The sequence below is a fragment of the Hyperolius riggenbachi genome, chromosome 7, assembly GCF_040937935.1.
Source record: "Hyperolius riggenbachi isolate aHypRig1 chromosome 7, aHypRig1.pri, whole genome shotgun sequence".
In the NCBI taxonomy this organism is placed as follows: domain Eukaryota; kingdom Metazoa; phylum Chordata; class Amphibia; order Anura; family Hyperoliidae; genus Hyperolius; species Hyperolius riggenbachi.
The window spans coordinates 228016926-228037264 of record NC_090652.1 but is presented as its reverse complement, the minus strand read 5'-3'; the positions used below and the strand labels follow the sequence as shown (position 1 = coordinate 228037264).

The following is a 20339-nucleotide window of genomic DNA, read 5'->3' as shown; positions in this document are numbered from 1 at the left end:
AGTTTCTAAAACCTAAATCAACATCTTCCTGCTTAGGTCTCCTGGAATGTATATGCTAATAAGTATGCAATTACTAAAGCAGATGCCGTTGATACTGTAGCATGACATTTGGTAAAGGATACAAAGAATTATACAGTGGTTTGAAAAAGTATTCTGCCCCCATGAAGTTTTCCACATTTTGTCACATTACTGCCACAAACAAGAATCAATTTTACTGGAATTCCACGTGAAAGATCAATACATGTGAAATGTGAACATGTACATGTGAAAAGTGGAACGAAAATCATACACGATTCCAAACATTTTTTTACAAATAAATAACTGCAAAGTGGTGTGTGCAAAATTATTTAGCCCCCTTTGGTCTGAGTGCAGTCAGTTGCCCATAGACATTGCCTGATGAGTGCTAATGACTAAATAGAGTGCACCTGTGTGTAATCTAATTTCAGTACAAATACAGCTGCTCTGTGATGGCCTCAGAGGTTGTCTAAGAGAATTTTGTGAGCAACAAAACCATGAAGTCCAAATAACACACCAGACAGGTCAGGGCTAAAGTTATTGAGAAATTTAAAGCAGGCTTTAAATAAGACAAAATGTAGAAAACTTCAAGGGGGCCGAATACTTTTGCAAGCCACTGTATGTATTGCACTGTCCATGTTTTGATTTCAGTGAGTTTTATATAGTAAATAAAGAGAAAACTTTTTCAGGCATTTGCCATTTTGGAATCCCTGTGTCTGAAGCCAATCCTGATGTCATTTCCTCCCTTATGCTAGGTACACACAGTACGAATTTCCGACCCGATCATTTTTTCCCGGACTATTCTGCACTCGATTCTCTTATCTTCATTTGTTTTTCTTATCTTTTTCCATTCACTGTTATGAGTAATCGGGAGCAATATCGGACATGATGTATTTTATCAATCGGATCCATCTATTGCACGGAAAATCGTACTGTGTGTATTAGGCATAACTCTGGGAGGAGGGCGGCCAATGCAAACTCAGAGAGTCTTCAGACACTCCCACCCAGCTCTGCAATAGAAAGTGTATTGTCATTGTGCTTGGGAAGTATGAGAAATATTGGCCAATCAGAGAGGAACAGCAGTGTGGGAGGGGAAACAGGAGGGAAAGAGGCTTCAGCCAATCAGACTGCATTAGTTAAGTCTGAGGGGATAGTAAAGAAGCAAAAAAAAAAAAGACAACCCAGCATGCCCTGCAACTTCCTTTGTGCGGCAATGTACCAAATAAGAGCCAGGTAAACTAGGGAATGGTCTTTTATCAACAACAAAAGTAAGTGTGATTTTTAACTTTTGGATTACCTGGTTAGCATCCTTATTGCTCGTTTACCAGATAAAAATAAAGAATTGATTTTTGAATTTATGCCCGACTGTTACGCTTTAAAGAGGACTTAGGAATAAAATTCCTAAATCAAGTCCAGACAGATGGTTGGAAGACCACAAGGAATATTTGGATATAGTGAATCCTGCCAGACCGAAGTGTTATATCATGCTGACTGACAGGATAGCACACTTTTTCATTCTTTGAAGTATCACAGATCATAAATAACTAAATACAATTGCAGAGGACATGCTATTGTCTATTAGAAAATCAACACAACCTGTTATTTAACCAGGGATGTTCAAATGTACGCAAGGCTATACATTTCTATGTAAATCAATTAACTGCTTATCTTACCCCCATATGGATGGCATTAACATGCTAGAGTGGTTTTCCGCACATTATTTGATGACAGTAATTTAGCATTCGCTGGCTGGTAAAGACTTCCCAGAATTTACTGTATTAATGGAGAAATCATTTACACTGCCAGACACACAGTGGTTGCCATGGCACCAAGACTGATGCACACTGCTCCTTGTCCTTGGTGTCTGATCTTGAGGACAGTCAAGCAATGAAAACCTGCTTGCTCACCTGTAAGAATGAATAGTCTTCAGTTCCCTGTGCATTTCAGAGTTGAGGAATATACAGTGATGTGAAAAACCATTTGCCCCCTTCCTGATTTCTTATTCTTTTGCATGTTTGTCACACTTAAATGTTTCTGTTAATCAAAAACCGTTAACTATTAGTCAAAGAAAGTTTTAAATGATGGTTTTTATTATTTAGTGAGAAAAAAAACTCCAAATCTACATGGCCCTGTGTGAAAAAGTGATTGCCCCCTCCCCCCCCCCCCTTTGCTATAACAGCGGTGGCCATCAGAGAGTGGCGACTGGGGGACACAGAGGCATGTCATGAGGCAGAGAACATGCCTCTGTGTCCCATCTGCCCCCCCCCCCCCCCCTCGCACCATCTCGGGTTCTCTAAAGCAGAGTTCCCCAACCCTGTCCTCAACGCCCACCAACAGTACGTTTTGCAGAAAACCACACACAATCACAGGTGAGGTAATTAGTGTCTTAGCAGAGCTGATTAACTACTCTGGGGATTTCCACAAAACATGCACTGTTGGTGGGCATTGAGGACGGGGTTTGGAAACACTGCTCAGTCTAAAGGACAGCTGAAGTGTGAGATGTATGGAGGCTGCCATATGTATTTCCTTTTAATGAATACCCATTGCCTGGCTGTCCTGCTGATCCTCTTCCTCTAATTCTTTTAGCAATAGACCTGAACAAGCATTCATCAGATCAGGTGTTTCTGACAGATCAGGCAACTGACATTGCTTAAAGGGGATATATATTGCAGCCTCCATAGACCTCTTACATCGTACTTACCTCCCGTGTAATCTACTCATCAATCTCTTTCTCCTCTACTGCATCCCATTTGTCTGCTGTGATCAACAGAATTTTCCGTCCTCCATTTTAAAAATTGCCAGTACCCCATAACAGCTTTCTGGTCAACACACAGTTAAACTGTAATATCACCCACTTGAGCCATAGGGAAACATGGACATTACCTTGCACATTCAGTTGTAACTGACAGCTGCTGATATATAACTGACAGCAACTGGTATATTTCAGTTCTGACAAAATATTGTCAGAACTGGAAGGGATCACTGTAAGAAGAAAATGGTGAGCTCAGCTATAATGATTCCTGAGCAACGCCAGACTGAATGCTCAGTTGGGGATTTTATCAGGGTTGATTAGAAGCAAGCTGAGCAGTAAAGAATGAAACAGAAAGCAGGATAGGTGTTTTCTCTAATGTTCCCACTGATCTATATGGTAAAATACATGAGGGTGCTTGGTCTCTGGTTCACTTTAAGTGTCTCCAATTTATGAGCGGAGTAAGCTGAAGGTGTGATAACCTTTTGATTAAATGTGAAAACTTCACTTTGTTTTCCAGTGTATATATAATCACCTGTTTTGAACTACTGAACTCACAACATATTGGGAAACTATAGTATTTTTTATTAAGTATTCATTTGGGTCATTATAAAATGTAGTAGAATGTAATTTTTGAATGCACTATTTGATTTTTACCTAGTGGACGTGTCTAGTTAGTGAAGTTCAATTTGTGAAATCCAGATACCGGCAAAAAAAAATTAAAACCTCACCAAAAATGCCAACTTAGAGTAGTACCGGCACTTAAAATGAAATGAGTATTGAATTACTACATACAAAACTGGGTTACTAGAGGGCAACCACTCTCCAAGAAACAAGAAAACCCTCTGGCTATAAATCACAGGGGGGCACCCGACTAGAGGAGGGAAATAGGATGGGTGGGAGGACCCCTCAAGAACATAAACACGGTTTAAAAACCCCTTAATATAAACGTTCTTTCCTCAGATGAGGAATGGAGTTTCAATAATTTTATTTATTGGACACTAAAAATATGATGCGTTTTACGAATATTACTTTGTTCCTCTGGGCAATAGTGTCTTAAAGGACAACTGAAGTGAGTGGTATATGGAGGCTGCCATATTTATTTGTCTGCCTATAGCTGGTCTATTTGGCTGCAGTAGTGTCTGAATAACACCAGAAACAAGCATGCAACTAATCTTGTCCGATCTGAAAATAATGTCAGAAACATCTGATCTGCTGCATGCTTGTTCAGGGTCCTGGGCTTAAAGTATTAGAGGCAGAGGACCAGCACGGCAGGAAGGCAACTGGTATTGCTTAAAAGGAAATAAATATGGAAGCCTATCCCACTTACTTCAGTTACCCTTTAATCACTTAAAGCGAACCTCTGGACTAAAAATCTACGCAGCAGAACTGAAAAGGCTTGTTGTTTCTTTTTAACAGTTTCACAGCATATAAGAACTTTGTTTTTCTTACCAAAGCATCATTTTTAGCTGCATTTTTACCTAAGCTCGCAAAAGGTCAATAGTTCATATATTTTAGCCCTGGCATACTTCAATTAATGCGTCATTAAGAAAAGGCCAAACAGTAAAAGCTTGAAAAGTTGATCTAAATATAAGATAAAACTGCGGGATAACTTTAAAAGTCATTTTTAGAAGGAGGAGGACAGGTACAATTGTTTATCTCATTTTTTTTTTTTTCGCCTCGGATATTCTTTAACCACTTTACCTCCCGCGGTACGAATTTCTCCGTTCCTTTTTTCCCCCCTAAAAAAACAAGGGACAGAGAAATCCGTACCTTTCGCGCTACCGCCGATGTCCGCGCTCCCGCCGCTCGTGTGCGCGCTCATGCACGCCACCGCCCGCTCGCCCGGAGATCAATGAACGGGAAAATCCATTCCCGTTCGTTGATCTAAGCCCCCGTAATGATCTGCTGCTTCTATGAGAAACAGTGCGATAATTGTGATTTTCCCAGCCTCGTAGTGCTTCCTGTAAGTGTCCTTCCGGACGCTTACAGGTTGCATGTAAACAAACTCACTATGGCCATCTTGTGGCCAAATGGTAAAACTACACCCTAAAGCATTTTACATATACAAATACATTAGTTTTACACAATAAACTAACTCATTACCTCCCACACTGCCCAATTTATTTATTTTTGTAATTAAAAAAAAAAAAAATTGTTACCTTAGGGACTGAACTTTTTAAATATTTATGTCAAGAGGGTATAACACTGTTACTTTATAAACTACGGGCTTGTAATTAGGGATGGATGTAAAACTGAAAAAATGCACCTTTACTTCCAAATAAAATATTGGCGCCAACCATTATGATGGGGGACATAATTTAAACATTTTTATAACCGGGACAAATGGGCAAATACATTTCATGGGTTTTAATTACAGTAGCATGCATTATTTAAAAACTATAATGGACGAAAACTGAAAAATAATAATTTTTTCCCACATTTTTCCATTAAAATACATTTAGAATAAAATAATTCTCGGCATAAAGTCCCACCTAAAGAAAGCCTAATTGGTGGCGAAAAAAACAAGATATAGTTCATTTCATTGCGATAAGTAATAATAAAGTTATAGACGAATGAATGGAAGGAGCGCTGAAAGGTGAAAATTGCTCTGGTATTCAAGGGGTAAAACCCCTGAGTGGTGAAGTGGTTAAGTATGTGTATGTACCCAAGCCAACACTGTGATTTTGACCTGAGGAAGTGGGTTAGACCTGTTATTAGTGTCCAGTAAATGCTATATTGAAATACCACTTATCTGAGGTAGGATTGTTTATTTATTTTAAATGATTTTTAAACCTTTTATGTTTTGGTGGAACCTCCTCCTATCCATCCTATTTTAAATGCTTGCTATTCAATATTCTTTGAATTGTGTAGTGTTTGTTTTTGTGTTTTTAGTAAGTTTAGAAATCCCATAGATAACACTTGAGTGATTTGTCTCTCATAAAATAATGCTTCTTTCTCTTGCAGGACGAGTACCGGAATAAAGTTGAGGATTACATCAAGCGTTACGCAAGATGATGCCAGCTTTGATCTCTATTCTTCTCCAGGAGCAGTGGACAGGCTCTGTGGGGTCTCCAGAGCCATAACAGGGGAGGAATCTTGAAATCGTTGGACAGGTTTTATGCCCTCTCCCTGCCAGACTGATACAAACGTTTACCTCCAGCCCCTGCAATCTAACGCCATCCTCTGTTCTCAGCCAAAAAGGAGCCTCAAATTTCTTCTTCTTCCCCACGTTTGGCAATTGATGTGTGTGATTTTTTTTCTCTCTTCATTGAGTGGGGAGGATAATGCTTGCTTGTTTTTTTTAAATCTCCAACAATATATGGAGAGTATTGTATGAATTCTAACAAGATGTGTGTTGAACCTTAGAATATGCATTCACTTTCTAAAACACCAGTAAATGTGTGGGGTGGTTTTCAGTTAACTGTGTTCTCTTACTGGAAGTACAGTATCGTTATGCCGCTCTAGGCTGGAACCACCATAACTGCTTGATGCCTTTTCATTCAGAAACAGAAAATAACTTTGCAGTGGACTTTGTATACAGTCCAATGGAAAAAATAAAAAGAGGATTCATTTTGCCTCTTGCAGATATTTCAGTGCAGAATGTGAACTCGACAAACAGCATTAATATCTAATACAATGTTTACAGTAATAAATGGGAAGTAAAACCACATACAAGGCTGGAGCTAGACACCAAATGAATATGGCGGGCCTCACCGATCAGGAGGCCTGTACAGCATCGTCATCTAATGAATTTTAAACAATGATTTTATCTGTGTGCCGACACGCGGTCAGCGGGATCGCAGTACACAGGTTCTCTGGCAATGAGAATGTTGCTGGTGTACAGGGTGGTTTCACAAATATCAAGACATTGGTAAACAATACTTTTTACTGTGATACCTGTAAATTATTATTCTTTGTTAAAGGAGCTTGATGGAAACTCTGTAGCCACACTCTGCCAATGTATATGGGTTATATAAATACATGGATATGCACTTTCACCGCTTTCGTGTTATGTCTTCATTCTAGTTGTTTATTATGTAGACAAAGCGTTAAAACTGTATGTACACTATGACCAATTAAATTCCCATGCTCATTTTAAATGTTAATGTAGTAGTTATAGGGAAACTTAAGTGACATGATGAAATAGACATGTGGTGACATGTTACATGATGAGATAGACCTGTATATGTACAGTAAAAATATAAAAGAAAGCTGTGGGCGCACTGGTGATAAAAGCAGCCTAGGTCAGAAATCTCAGGGTCAGTCCTCATACCCCAACGGTTCAGAGTCAATATAAACACTAGGAGGACCTGGCGCTCAGTCGCAATGTCCCTGAAAACCAGCCGCTGTATTGAATATGTGAAAGCAGTACCTGCAAACAGCGTGGGTATAAGGAAAATACCTCCTGCTGTTACATGTAGTCCTCCGTGGGCATAAGTTCCGTGCTATGTGCACAAACACCACTCGCGCGGGTGTACTGGATCTGACTGAGGACGCAGAGTCTCTCCACCGGAAGTGATGTCACACAATCTGCACTCAGCGTTGCAAAGGATATGCAGGATGCTGTCGGCTCAATTCCTGTATATGGAAGAACAGAGGGGACACACCATAGTGCAGACTGCGCCTAGTGTTGGACAGACCCCAAAACGATTGTACTTACTCCCCTGATGAAGGCTGCTGGCTGAAATCCAGATCAGGATTTTAATCTTTGATATGTTAATAAACGAGCATTTATCAGTAAGTACAATCGTTGTGGGGTCTGTCCAACACTAGGCACAGTCTGCAATATGGTGTGTCCTCTCTGTGCTTCCATATACAGGAATTGAGCCGACAGCATCCTGCATAACCTTTGCAACGCAAAAAGCAGATTGTGTGACATCACTTCTGGTGGAGAGACTCTGTGTCCTCAGTCAGATCCAGTACACCCGCGCGAGCGGTGTTTGTGCACATAGCACGGAACTTATGCCCACGGAGGACTACATGTAACAGCAGGAGGTATTTTCCTTATACCCACGCTGTTTGCAGGTACTGCTTTCACATATTCAATACAGCGGCTGGTTTTCAGGGACATTGTATCCTCCAGCCACCGAGCGCCAGGTCCTTCTAGTGTTTATATTAATGTATATGTACAGTGCCAAGCATACAAATTACTAGGCTGTGTTCCTGCAACTGACAGTTTCTCTCAGTCTTACAGCTATAAAAACACCTTTCTGGCAGTGAATGGCTTCTGTGAGCAGGGGATAGATACAAAAAAGTAAATAGTTCTTAAAGAGAACCTGAACTGAACATAAAAAGTCAAAATAACCATACACAGGTCATACTTACCTTCTGTGTAGTCCACTCCTCAATCTCTTTCTCCTCTTCTGGGTCCCATTTGTCCGCTGTGATCAATGGAATTCTCCGTCCTCCATTTTGAAAATGGCCATTACCCCATAACGGCTTCCTGGTCAGCACACTGTTAAACTGTAATATCGCCCACTTAAGCCATAGGGAAACATGGACATTACCTTGCACATTCAGCTGTAACTGACAGCTGCTGATATATAACTGACAGCAACTGGTATATTTCAGTTCTGACAAAATATTGTCAGGACTGGAAGAGGGATCATTGTAAGAAGAAAATGGCGAGCTTCAGAGAGATACTGATGGTGAGGTTAGTATGTAATATTCATTTACAGCTACATCATGTGTTTAATTTAAATAATTTTACTCGCTTCAGGTTCCCTTTAAGGTTCACTTTAAGTTTATGTAAAATTTCTTAAAACTGGGTATTGATCAATCATAGGGGTGCTCGGAAAATTCCGCGGAATTATTAATTCCGTGATTCCGGCCGGAATTGGGTTAATGCCGATTCCGGTAGTCAAAACGGAATTCCTATACCTCTCAAACGGAATTCCGCGGAAATGTTATTCCGACGGAATTTTCCGCAAAAATCTCTCTCTCCTCCTCCTCCTCCTCCTCCTCCTAAGCCCCGCACTGCACCGGTCCGGCGGCCTCTCTGCACATGTCACACGCGCGCCGCAGCCACTGACACACACTACCTGAGCCGCGGAGGGATTTTAAAAATTTTCCGACGGAATTCCGTTTAGCTTGGAATTCCGCGGAACTGGTCCGGAATACCGCCGGAATTAAAAGGAAGCGGAATTTGGGATCGGCGGTATGCGGAATTGCCGCGGAACGGAGAAATTGCAATTCCGATCATGCCTGATCAATCATAGAATTATTTGAATTATTTATTTACATCTTGTGCTGTTGGCATTCTACCTCCACAACGAAGGAGTACACACTGTAAGACAAGGTTCATACTATTATTAATACAATACTCATGTGCAAAAATGCATTTGTCACACATCTAATAATAGTCAATAGAGAATTGCACTTCTGCTAAAATTAGCAAAATTGCATTTGCGCTTTAGCATGCACAAAAAAACCTTATATCTTGCTGCATACACTTGCACATCGCATGCAAATTCCCATTGGCTTAGCTGTGGTAAAAAGTGTTAAAATTCACATACAAATGCAAATTTTAACATGAAAAATAGCATGTAATAAGTGTGGCCCCTGCCTTACTCTGGGCCTAAATTACTCAAGTAATCACATACAGCGAATGTTTGGCTTATTTCTACTGCATCCTGTCCAGCAGATAGTGTGATGCTGATGTGCAGAGAACTGCTGATAATCCTATCCCTGCACATCAAGATCTGCAATCAAAACCACTAAAATGAATAGGGAGTCATACAAGTGAATACACATTTCCCTATTCTTTACACCCTCCCTTGATGTCTGCTGTCTGCATTATTTAAGATGATGTATGGCTGCTGTGCAGAACAATGCCTAGCAAACATTCTGTGAATTTTGTGCAGTGTGTAAAGTCGCTCTTTGAGGGAAAACATTTTGAAAATATACTATCCAATCACCTCTCATTCTATCTTGTACATTGGTTGGCCAGGAAGGAGGAAGCAACAAGTGTGACGCACCACCCGACTACCGGTAATACTATTTCTCTCATTGAAGGGCAGCAAATCCTTCTCCATCTTTGCAATGTACCATTTGTTCCAGCTGTTAAAACTAGGCTCTTTCCCACCACTCTCTGACCCCAAAAAAAACTGAAGAGTGGGGCACGGCTTTAATAAGCAGGTGACAAAGCAGTGAGGTAAAGATTTGTGGACCTGACATATTTGACGTATTGAAGCAAGTGATTAAAAAGCAAAAACACACTGGAATTAAATATTTTAATAAAAAATGTTTTTCTTTTCTCTAATATTCTTGCGTGACTGGAGAACCAAGCAACGTTTCACACTTCCATACACTGACTAGAAACCTGCCCATTGACCTATTTGAATAGCTAGCCTGGATTTCCCATTTTTCCATTTATATCGACTAGCAGGAATTCTCAACATAGCATTCAAATAATTCTCCACAAAAAAAGTTTCTTTAAACGCCCTGCCTTGGAATTGGAAGTTTCCACTGAAGTTTCCATTTGTTCCAGGCAAAAATGTAGGTTTTGCAGATTGACATACCCAATCACGTGGGGCGATCTGGGAGCAGCGGATGAGCAACTTCAGAGGCTCCATGCGTACAGTGTCTCCCCATCCAGGGTTCTTTATACCTAAGGGTCTTGGGTAAAAAGAAGCCCGGATGGGGAGACACCACATCTGAAGATGCTCATGTGAGCAAAACGTCGTAAAGCAAACAACGACGAATAACATTTGTAAAGCGCTTTTCGCCCGTAGGACTCAAAGCGCGTAAGCATGGCTCCGACCAATAATTGGTTGATTGGTAAGTTGTGGAACAGACTGCTCCCACATCGCCCCACAACCGCATCATCTGATTGGGTATGTGAATCTGCAACAACAAAACTGGTTTGTTAAGTTTTTATGACACGCCAGTGGAGTTAAAGCCTTTTTTAAGAGAAACACCATAATTGCAGTGCTGGGTTCTTAAAATGATGTTTCTATAGTCCTAAGCACACCCAGTCACACTTGAAAGTGCAAACCGCCGGCGGTTGCGTGAGTGATTTTTCAGCGGAAAAATCACTGAACACTGCGGCGATTTTTCCGCGATCGCGTTTAACGCTTCTATAGCACTGAAACACTATCGCCTGGAAATCGCCTGAAAGTGGTGCAGGCATTTGCGTTTGGCGATTTGCGACGATTAGTGCAAATCACTCAAGAACGGGCCCATAGGGTTTTATTACACTAGCGCTTTTAAAAAGCGCTAACGTTTGAGCGTTTTGCCAAAATCGAGGCAAAACGCTCTAGTGTGAATGGGCCCTCAGAAAGATTTTATCAGTAGCTTGTTCTCACTAGCTTGTCAGCTCCTCTCAATCATACATGCCTGTTATCTAGGCAATGTGCAGACAGTGGGATGAATTGTTGGGCCAAGTAAGTGTTTCTACCTGCAGTGGCCTCAATTCACGGAGCATTATCAAACGTTTATCAAACACTTTATCAAACGTTTGATAATTTACCTCATGGGTAAAATCTCACTAAGGTGTTATATATTTGTTGAACGTTTTATCGGTAAAACATTCGATAAATATATAACACCTTAGTGAATTTAAAATTAGATTTTACCCATGAGGTAAATTATCAAACGTTTTGATAAAGTGTTTGATAAACGTTTGATAATGCTCCGTGAATTGAGGCCACTGTCTGCTTATATCTTAGCAGCTGCACAGTTAAAATAACAGCCTCATCCTCTGTTGCTGACAATGGAAAGAAAGAATCAGGGGACCTGAGGTACAGCGTATGTTTTTTACACTTGGAAAAAAAAAAAAGCGGACTATAAGGCAGAGTCTTATAGATATTACATTAATATAGTAGTGGTTTTTAGAATTTTAATTTTTTTTTAATGATTAATACCAGTGAGGAGTTATTTTTTACAGTACTGTATAAGTCACATGCCAGTATTTTAAAACACAGTTAAATTATGCATGTATATTGTATCATTATTCAAATCCTTTTTTTTAAACCATTGTGTCCACAGTAAGTGAAAGTACACAAATGTGTTAACGACTTTAGTATGACCATTGGAGTGGACTGTGACTTCTGGTGTGGAAAGCCTGCAGTGTTTTAAGAGGAAAATTTATATTTGATGTAGATCATTTGGAAATTGGTTAGAATCTCTACAGTTTTATTGCTATGCCTGTATGTAGTACATTTTCACTGACTTCTTCTGACAAGGAATGGATTATTCTCTGTAACAGTGACGGGACAGCTACAAATAAAAATCAGTCTTTAGGGTGCAACTTATTGTGCTGGGACCCAATACTATATAATCATTATAGGTCTTCTGTCTGACCTGCAAGGCACCACAGTATACTACCGTATATTCCGGCGTATAAGACGACCCCCCAACTTTTCCAGTTAAAATATAGAGTTTGGGATATACTCGCCGTATAAGACTACCCCTCTTCCAACGCACACCAAATTAAAATAAAAAAAATCATGTACTGGTGCTGTGTATGAACAGATACTGATGCTGTACTGTATGTGTTAACCAGTATATAACAGTATATAGTCAATTGACTTGTTGCATTGGTCACGAGATAAACCGAGGAACACCAAGAGCCCCAATAGTGTAGTATGTATTGACAAAGGGGGTAATGACAAAGAGTAATAGTTGTTATACTCACAAACATGGGTCACCAATAGGCAACCACTGTAAAGGCAGGTGGGGAGATTATCCTGACCCCACTCAGGAATAAGAAGTCGCTCTCTGTAGATCGTAGAAAGGGTCGCAACCCTCCACCAAGGGTGGATACAATATTATATAAGAGAGAACAGAGGCGCCAAAAGGATAAAAGGGGTTTTAAAGGAGCTTAAAAGCCAAAACTTGGTAATTAGAGGAGGCAGTGGTGGACTTACCCCCTCCAAGCAGACACAACACGACTGTACATTCAGTCTATTTATTAACGAACTCCAGATAAAACAAAGCAACGCGTTTCACGGGTCAGCGCCCGCTTCCTCAGGCAATAGAAAAAGGAGTTACAGCATCTAGCAAAACAAACGACACTCAGCGCCTCTGCCTGAGTGTCGTTTGTTTTGCTAGATGCTGTAACTCCTTTTTCTATTGCCTGAGGAAGCGGGCGCTGACCCGTGAAACGCGTTGCTTTTTTTTATCTGGAGTTCGTTAATAAATAGACTGGATGTACAGTTGTGTTGTGTCTGCTTGGAGGGGGTAAGTCCACCACTGCCTCCTCTAATTACCAAGTTTTGGCTTTTAAGCTCCTTTAAAACCCCTTTTATCCTTTTGGCGCCTCTGTTCTCTCTTATATAATGTTGCATTGGTCAACTCTTCCTAAGTAGACTGGTCAGCTCTCCTTGTCTACCTGTTTATCAGAGCGGTATGGAAGAATAGATTGCGCTCCCTCAGCAGGGAGATCTGAGAGGCGGTAACAGGATAGGGCGTATCACCCCGCATCAATGACACCCGGCGTATAAAACGACCACCAACTTTTCAGAAGATTTTCAAGGGTTAAAAAGTAGTCTTATACGCAGGAATATACAGTAACTGCTTTCATAGCACTTTTATGGTTATTCCTTGCATCTCTTCATTTTATCCTCCTTGTCCATATCATTATTGCTGCCTGCATAACCCAGTGTGCAGGTAAAATATACTAAGAAGCTCCTTATAATAAAATGTGTCACTTACAGAGAGCTTAACCCAGATCCTTGACAGGTGTAGCAGACCTGAAGCAAATAACCAAGAGTAGGTGTGTTGGGGAAGAGTAACAAGCTCATTACAGGACCTCTGTTGTCTAACCTGCCATGCATTACTGTACAGTATCAGCATTTATAGGAATTGTATATTGAGAGCATTTTCTCATTGTCTCAATTCACCTTCCTAGTATAATTGTTGTCTGGATAAACCGGTATTTACATATCTGGGTAGATGAGGTTTGTAGTTGAGTATACTTTTTTTTTTTGGGGGGGGGGGGGGGTACAGTTAGGCACTTTGGGGGTAGGCATTGGATAGGGGAGGTTTTTTTAGTCATTTAAGTCTAGGTGGGCACTGGGTACCTATGGAGCTCACAAATTTGAGAGTAGTTTTCTGATCAAATCCAGAGTCACTGCAGCAGATAACTGTTTTCTCACTTGCAAGTTTACAAAGAGCTAGTTCTCAGGATGCCACATCCCCTCCCAATCAACAAATGATAAATGGAGGGATTGTCCATTGAATGGGAGTGAATAATTCTGCAGATGAGAAACCGTCAAGAAATAACTGTTTTCTTGGGCGTGTCTTAATAAGATGTTAGTAAATATTGATCACATCTGCACAGATCCTACTGTGTGTTTTACTAGACTAACTGGTATGCACTTGGATAATCACATTCCCTCCTCTTCATAGTGTTAGAAGGATTCTTGTGTTGTGAAGTACCATTATAGCTAGTGCAGGGGTTAGGGTAGCTTAGACAGAGAGAACTTGGAGGATAAGCTCCATAAGATGCCCCTGCACTGTGGACGCACCAGGTTTAGTATATTTTTTTTGTGTGTCCTCTAAACCTAGGTGCGTCTTATAGGCCGAAAAAACAGTGTGTATACTAGTGATGATAGGAGACAGTATACAGTTGATATCAGGGAAGGATCATCAGTGCTCCAAATTCAGTAGTGTTGTCACACTGGGGCGTTGGTAATGGAGACCTTTTTTTTGATTGTCTCCCAGCTACCCTATCAAGCTGTAGATCATTATGACAGGTGCGCTGTTATGGAGAAGATGCTTCAAGATGAAACCTGTCCTCACGAATACATTTGAAATCGGCGCCGGTAGACTTGGGCGCAGGATACAGCTGTTATATGGCTGATCCTGCTTCTGCACAAGTCCTGGCCGTGTTAATTACTATTCCCCCTCCAGGCCGGAGGATAGTGGGGGAATTATATAATTTGGCTTCCAGCGATTGCCGGAGGCCGAATTATTGTGTTTTTTAAGCAACTTACTCACTTACTCACTGAGCGTGCTATGATGTGATTCCTATAATAGTCTATGGTGGCGCTGGTTGCGCCCAAATCTAGCAGTGCTGAAAGGCACTGCTCCGGTCCTCACATGTGGAAGTAAGATCATTACAGTATATATTCAGCATTATGGATCAGCTGCTTGTATGGGTACATACAAGGCTTACATTGTTAGTAATGATGTACAAAAATAAAAGTATCCCATTCCCAGCATGCTAATTAGTTTCACCCAGGAAGGCTGAGCTTTATCAAATAACTGAACAGTTAACAAAGCAACACTGATTAACTAAATCTACTACTGCTAGAAGTTGTGATTTTCACAACCTCAGTCTCCAATGTGAGGCTAATTAGCATGAGTGAACCTTTTTTGATCTTTTTTTTTTTTTTTTTTTAATGACAGAACAGTGAAGAACTGTTACAGGCAATAGCAGAGAGTTGAAAAGGGCACATGAAATAGCAGATATCCTAACACTTAAAGGATACCCGAGGTGACATGTGACATGATGCGATAGACATGGGTATGTACAGTGCCTAGCACACAAATAACTATGCTGTGTTCCTTTTTTTCTTTCTCTGTCTGAAAGAGTTAAAGTGGACCCAAACCAAACATTTTTTTAATTGAAAATATTTAGTTGCACCACTCTCACACATACAAAGATAAATAAACACTCCTTCAAACCTATGATCATTTCAGTGCATGCTTTTCAACCTTCTGTTTTCATAGCTAGGATTATACTGGGAGCAGCCATTAGCAATTCCTCCATTGCCAGACACCATCTACTCCACCAGTTTGCCGGAAAAATCCCGGCAATTTGAAAGAAAGGGAGGGGTTCCTCCAATAAATGTAAAATATTTTATATTTGTCATCATGCAGTTGAAAAAAGGCTGCTATTTATTATTATAATTTAGAAAATAGATTTTATTTCTGAAATCTTGTATTTTTAATTTGGGTCCACTTTAAATAACAGGTATGTAAGTGGCTGATTCAGTCCTGACTCATACTGGAAGTGATTACAGTGTGATCCTCACTGATAAGAAATTCCAACTATAAAACACTTTCCTAGCAGAAAATGGCTTCTGAGAGCAGGAAAGCGGTAAAAAAGGGTCAATAGTTCATAGATTTTAGCTCTGGCATTCTTCAATGCATGTGTCATTGAGCAAAAACAATAAAACCGTTAAGACTTCAAAAGTAGATTTAAACATAAAACTGTGGAATATCTTAAAAAGTCATTTTTAGGAGAAGGAATATAGATACAATGATTTATTTCATTAGTTTATTTTTGCCTCGGGTATCCTTTAGAGAGCCTGAGATGTATAATAAAAACAAATCATACATACCTGGGGCTTCCTTTCAGCCTGCTCCATTCCTCGCTTCCATCCTCCACCTCCTACATCCTTCGTTATGGCTCCCTGTAACCTCGGGAGTCAGGGCTAACTGCGCATGCCTGGCCGCGTGTGCGCGCTACACCGCACTCCCAATCACCGAGAGCGTTATGCATGACGGGTAAATGCACGCAGCCGCACTACACCTGCGCCGACTGACCGAAGTTACTGGGAGCAATAACAGAGAATGCAGGAGAGGACGCCAATGGAGCGATCAGGGGGCTGGAGGAAGCCCCAGGTATGTATGAATTTTTTTATTATTCATTTCATGTACACTTTAACTTACCCTGGTAGGCACTTATACCCCCCCCCCTTCCCCCATTGGTGGGTGCCTAACCTTAACCACCACCACCTGGCGATGCTTACCCTACCACTTCAGCCAGTGACCTGTTAAGGGCACCTGCTAAAATAACTGGGGCCGTCCACTATGCAAACTGCGGCTCCAAATAGCAGGACTGAAGCCCCCACTATTTGTAGCCGCAGTTTCCACAGAGGTTCGTGTGCGCTATTTGAAGCCACAAACTGCATAGCAGATGGTCCCGGTGCCCACTAATTAAATGGACGCCCGTTTCAACTGCTTCCAAAGCATACATCTGCATTGATTATACAAGCTGTAAGATTAGTTGTTATGCTTATTAACATTTTGGCATGTTCCTTCTATATAGTGTTCCTCTTTAAATGCATCTGAGGATAGAAGACAAAAGCCTATCATCCTCTGAGACCAAATCTCAATGAGATGGACAAATCAAATGTAAAGACACGCAGGATTATTGTTCATTTCCTACTACTCAGATTAAGCTATACAATCTAAAAATGTAAATCTTTGATGGAAACTGGCTTAGCTGCTAGAAATGTCATAAGTTTGTGCTTTGTATTCGTCCCTATGGTTACTTATTTGCTGCCTTTACAAGCCTACATTCTGTAATACATCTTGCAGTGAAGATGCAGAAATATTGTGCTTGGCTGATTAACTCTGAAAGTTTGTAGAGGGTTAAAATATATTCACAACCTCACTGGAAACCTAAGTTGCAGATCAGCCTTGAGATTTGTACTTTTACATTGATGAGTCAGTGTACCTTCATGTAAGTCTATTCAACTATGTTCTCCATCTTGATTGGGTATGAGCAGTTTCTCAACAATAGAGGAACAGACAATGACTTCCATTTCTCAGTTGGATCTATCTTGAATCACTTCCAGGTCAATGGTGTTGCTCTGAAGGCAACGTGAGCCAAGTTTGAAAGAGGTCTCTATCAAAGTTTATAGTCCATGCGAAGTATTAGAGTTGTATTAGTTATAAAATATGGAGTTCCATCTGTGAGATTTAATAACTCAGGGATCATCTGTTACATACTGCCAAAAGCCATTCTCAAGCTTTGCTTCATTTTTGGATGGGATTGCTAGTGCTTTTTTGTGCTGGTTCCAGGTAGCTCATAGCCATGCCAAACAGTCAGTTTAAGAGTCCAAATTAAACAGCTCCGTGTTGCAGTTGTTTGACAGGGAACATTTCCCCTATTAAGAATGAAGTCACTGTGGCACCAAGCTGCATCATTAAGGAAAATTCTTTTTATTCTTTTCTTTAGAAGCTCTACAAGAGGTAAAACTAATGAAGCCTAAAATGGGTTACAGCATCCTACGAATGTATCCGGTAGGTTAATTAGCTTTGCACAAATCTCACTGTAGGGGCTTTAAACTGTGACTATTAGGAACGTCATACTGTGAGCTTCACTAAGTGAAAGTTAAGCCTCATACACACATACAAGGATCGGGATTTGATTTATTGGCTGACAGTACAGGGCTGGTGCTGTATCACTCTCCTCTAGGCTAGTGACACATTCTGTTGCTATGCGGGGGGAAGCCAACAGAGCAACACATGGAGGAGCGGGTGGAGTGATGCTCTTGGCCAGTACTCGCCTGAGTTAATCTGCTGGAGGGATCAATGGCCTGAAGCGTAGGGGGCCGCTGCACTCGTTCTAGTAATTGAGGCAGTCATTATTTCATCTATGGTGTGTACGAGGCTTAAAGGGAACCTTAAGTGAGAGGTGTATGGAGGCTGCCATATTTACTTCCTTTTAAGCAATACCAGTTACCTGACTATCCTGCTGATCCTCTGCCTATAATACTTTAAGCCATAGCCCCTGAACAAGTATGCAGCAGATCAGGTGTTTCTGATATTTCTATCAAATCTGACAATATTCGCTGCATGCTTGTTTCTGGTGTGATTCAGGCACTACTGCAGCCAAATAGTGCAGCAGAGCTGCCAGGCAACTGGTTTTGTTTAACCTCCCTGACGGTGAGCCCGAGCCGCCGGGAGCTCTATGCAGAGTATAGCACGCAGCGGGCATTTTTACGCACCTCCCGGGGGATCTAGACGTAGGTAGCCGTTCTCCTTCCTGTCCTCAGAGGCTCTGATTCACTCTGGTGTGATCACCGTCATTGTTCTTACTACAGAGTTACAGCGCCACGGAGGACGGAGGGAAAATTGCAGAGCTGGAGCCCAGGGAGTTGAGTGAGAGCTGGGGCTGCTGCTGGCTTTCTGGTGGCATGATTCTTTCCTGATTTTAGGGTCTGAAACGTGCAGAAAAGACCCTAAAATCCAGATATAATCATACCGCCAGGGAGGTTAAAAGGAAATAAATATGGCAGCCGCCGTGTACTTCTCACTTCAGGTTCTCTTTAAGTGACATGAATTGTCCACTATTTTACTTGAAACACCGCAGAAAATGTCAGCACTATACAAAGCATCATGCAGCGTTAAATAGATTTCATTATTTAGTTCTTGTAGAAGGGAATATTATAGAGCTTACACACATACACCTTGTATTTCCATTTATGTACCATACCGCTTCTACAAAATATAAAAAAACCTACAAATTTTTAAGATATATCAGCCGCGATACTCTTCGATCCTGCCAATCCTTGCTAAACAAATCTGTTCTGTGGTGGAAATGTGAGTTAATTAAGTAGCTAGAGCCTCAATAGAAGTGGCCTGCTTTCATAGTTGCTGTTTTGGATGATTGCCACTAGTATACTGCTTCGCTTGGAGTAAACACAGTTAAGAGGGCATTGCACAGAGCACCAACACAAAGCTAAGTGAAAGGTTTTAAACAAGAAATTGGCCACTTCTTTCCTCGCTGGCTTTCTTCATTCTATCTCTAAATTTCAGACTTCAAAGAGAAAGTAAGCAGTTGCCTACTTTCCATGGCTGTGAATACAGACGAGAGAAGATTAAGCCATGAACTCTATTTTTATAATAAAAGGGTTTTTTTTTTTATAATGCACATTTGGGACTTTGCATTTCAGATTGCCTGTGTACTGGCATTTTATCTATAGATTTATTTTACTTATATTACACATTTGTGTAACGGTGACAAAATCATTTCAGATTACCTGTTCTCTAAGTTAAAGGGGAACTGAAGAGAGAGGTATATGGAGGCTGCCATGTTTATTTCCTTTTAAGCAATACCAGTTGCCTGGCAGCCCTGCTGATCCTCTGGCTCTAATACTATTAGCCATAGCCCCTGAACAAGCATGCAGCAGATCAGGTGTTTCAGACTTTAAAGTCAGATCTGACAAGACTAGCTGCATGCTTGTTTCTGGTGTTATTCAGATACTACTGCAGAGAAATAGAACAGCAGGGCTGCCAGGCAACTGGTATTGATTAAAAGGAAATAAATATGGAAGCCTCCGTATACCCCTTACTTCAGTTCCCCTTTAATGATATTTTTATTTTACATATTTAGAGATAAATAAAATCCTTTATTGAAATAATGACATACAAATGAATAACTGCCAGTAAGTGTTCACACCATTTAAACTATAAACTTAAAGTACTGTAGTATTAAAATAAGTAGAACATAACATTTGCAATACATAGATAGATAGATAGATAGATAGATAGATAGATAGATAGATAGATAGATAGATAGATAGATAGATAGATAGATAGATAGATATGCCTCTGTTTACTGGGGATTTATAAAATAAATGTATAGTGGGATAGTCACCTCAATCACAAAGGGCACTGAATCATACACAGGAATGAACATGTGCATAACGAGAGTCGGTCAGCAACAAGGAACCAGTTATTGAGAACAGCAAAATAAACAATAAAGAAATAAACATGAGAACATGTCATCATGAGAGAGGAATAGAAATATAACTGGTGATGTCATGAGAAAGGGGATTTAGGCATAGCCTGTCAAGCCTGATTGGAGAGAAGTGTCTAAGCATACTGT

General features: G+C 40.6%; 1 protein-coding gene and 1 long non-coding RNA gene across 2 annotated transcripts in view; one reads left to right on the top strand and one right to left on the bottom strand.

The window, feature by feature from the left end:
* UBE2F (ubiquitin conjugating enzyme E2 F (putative)) overlaps positions 1 to 6765 on the top strand; it is a 335459-nt gene extending 328694 nt beyond the window's left edge. The window contains exon 10 of the mRNA XM_068245372.1: positions 5732 to 6765. Coding sequence (XP_068101473.1) covers positions 5732 to 5782 — 51 coding nt within the window. The 3' untranslated portion in view covers positions 5783 to 6765. The remainder of the gene's footprint in view (positions 1 to 5731) is intronic.
* The window catches only part of LOC137524888 (uncharacterized), a 70697-nt gene that overhangs the window by 35798 nt on the left and 14560 nt on the right, over positions 1 to 20339 (bottom strand). The window lies entirely within an intron of this gene.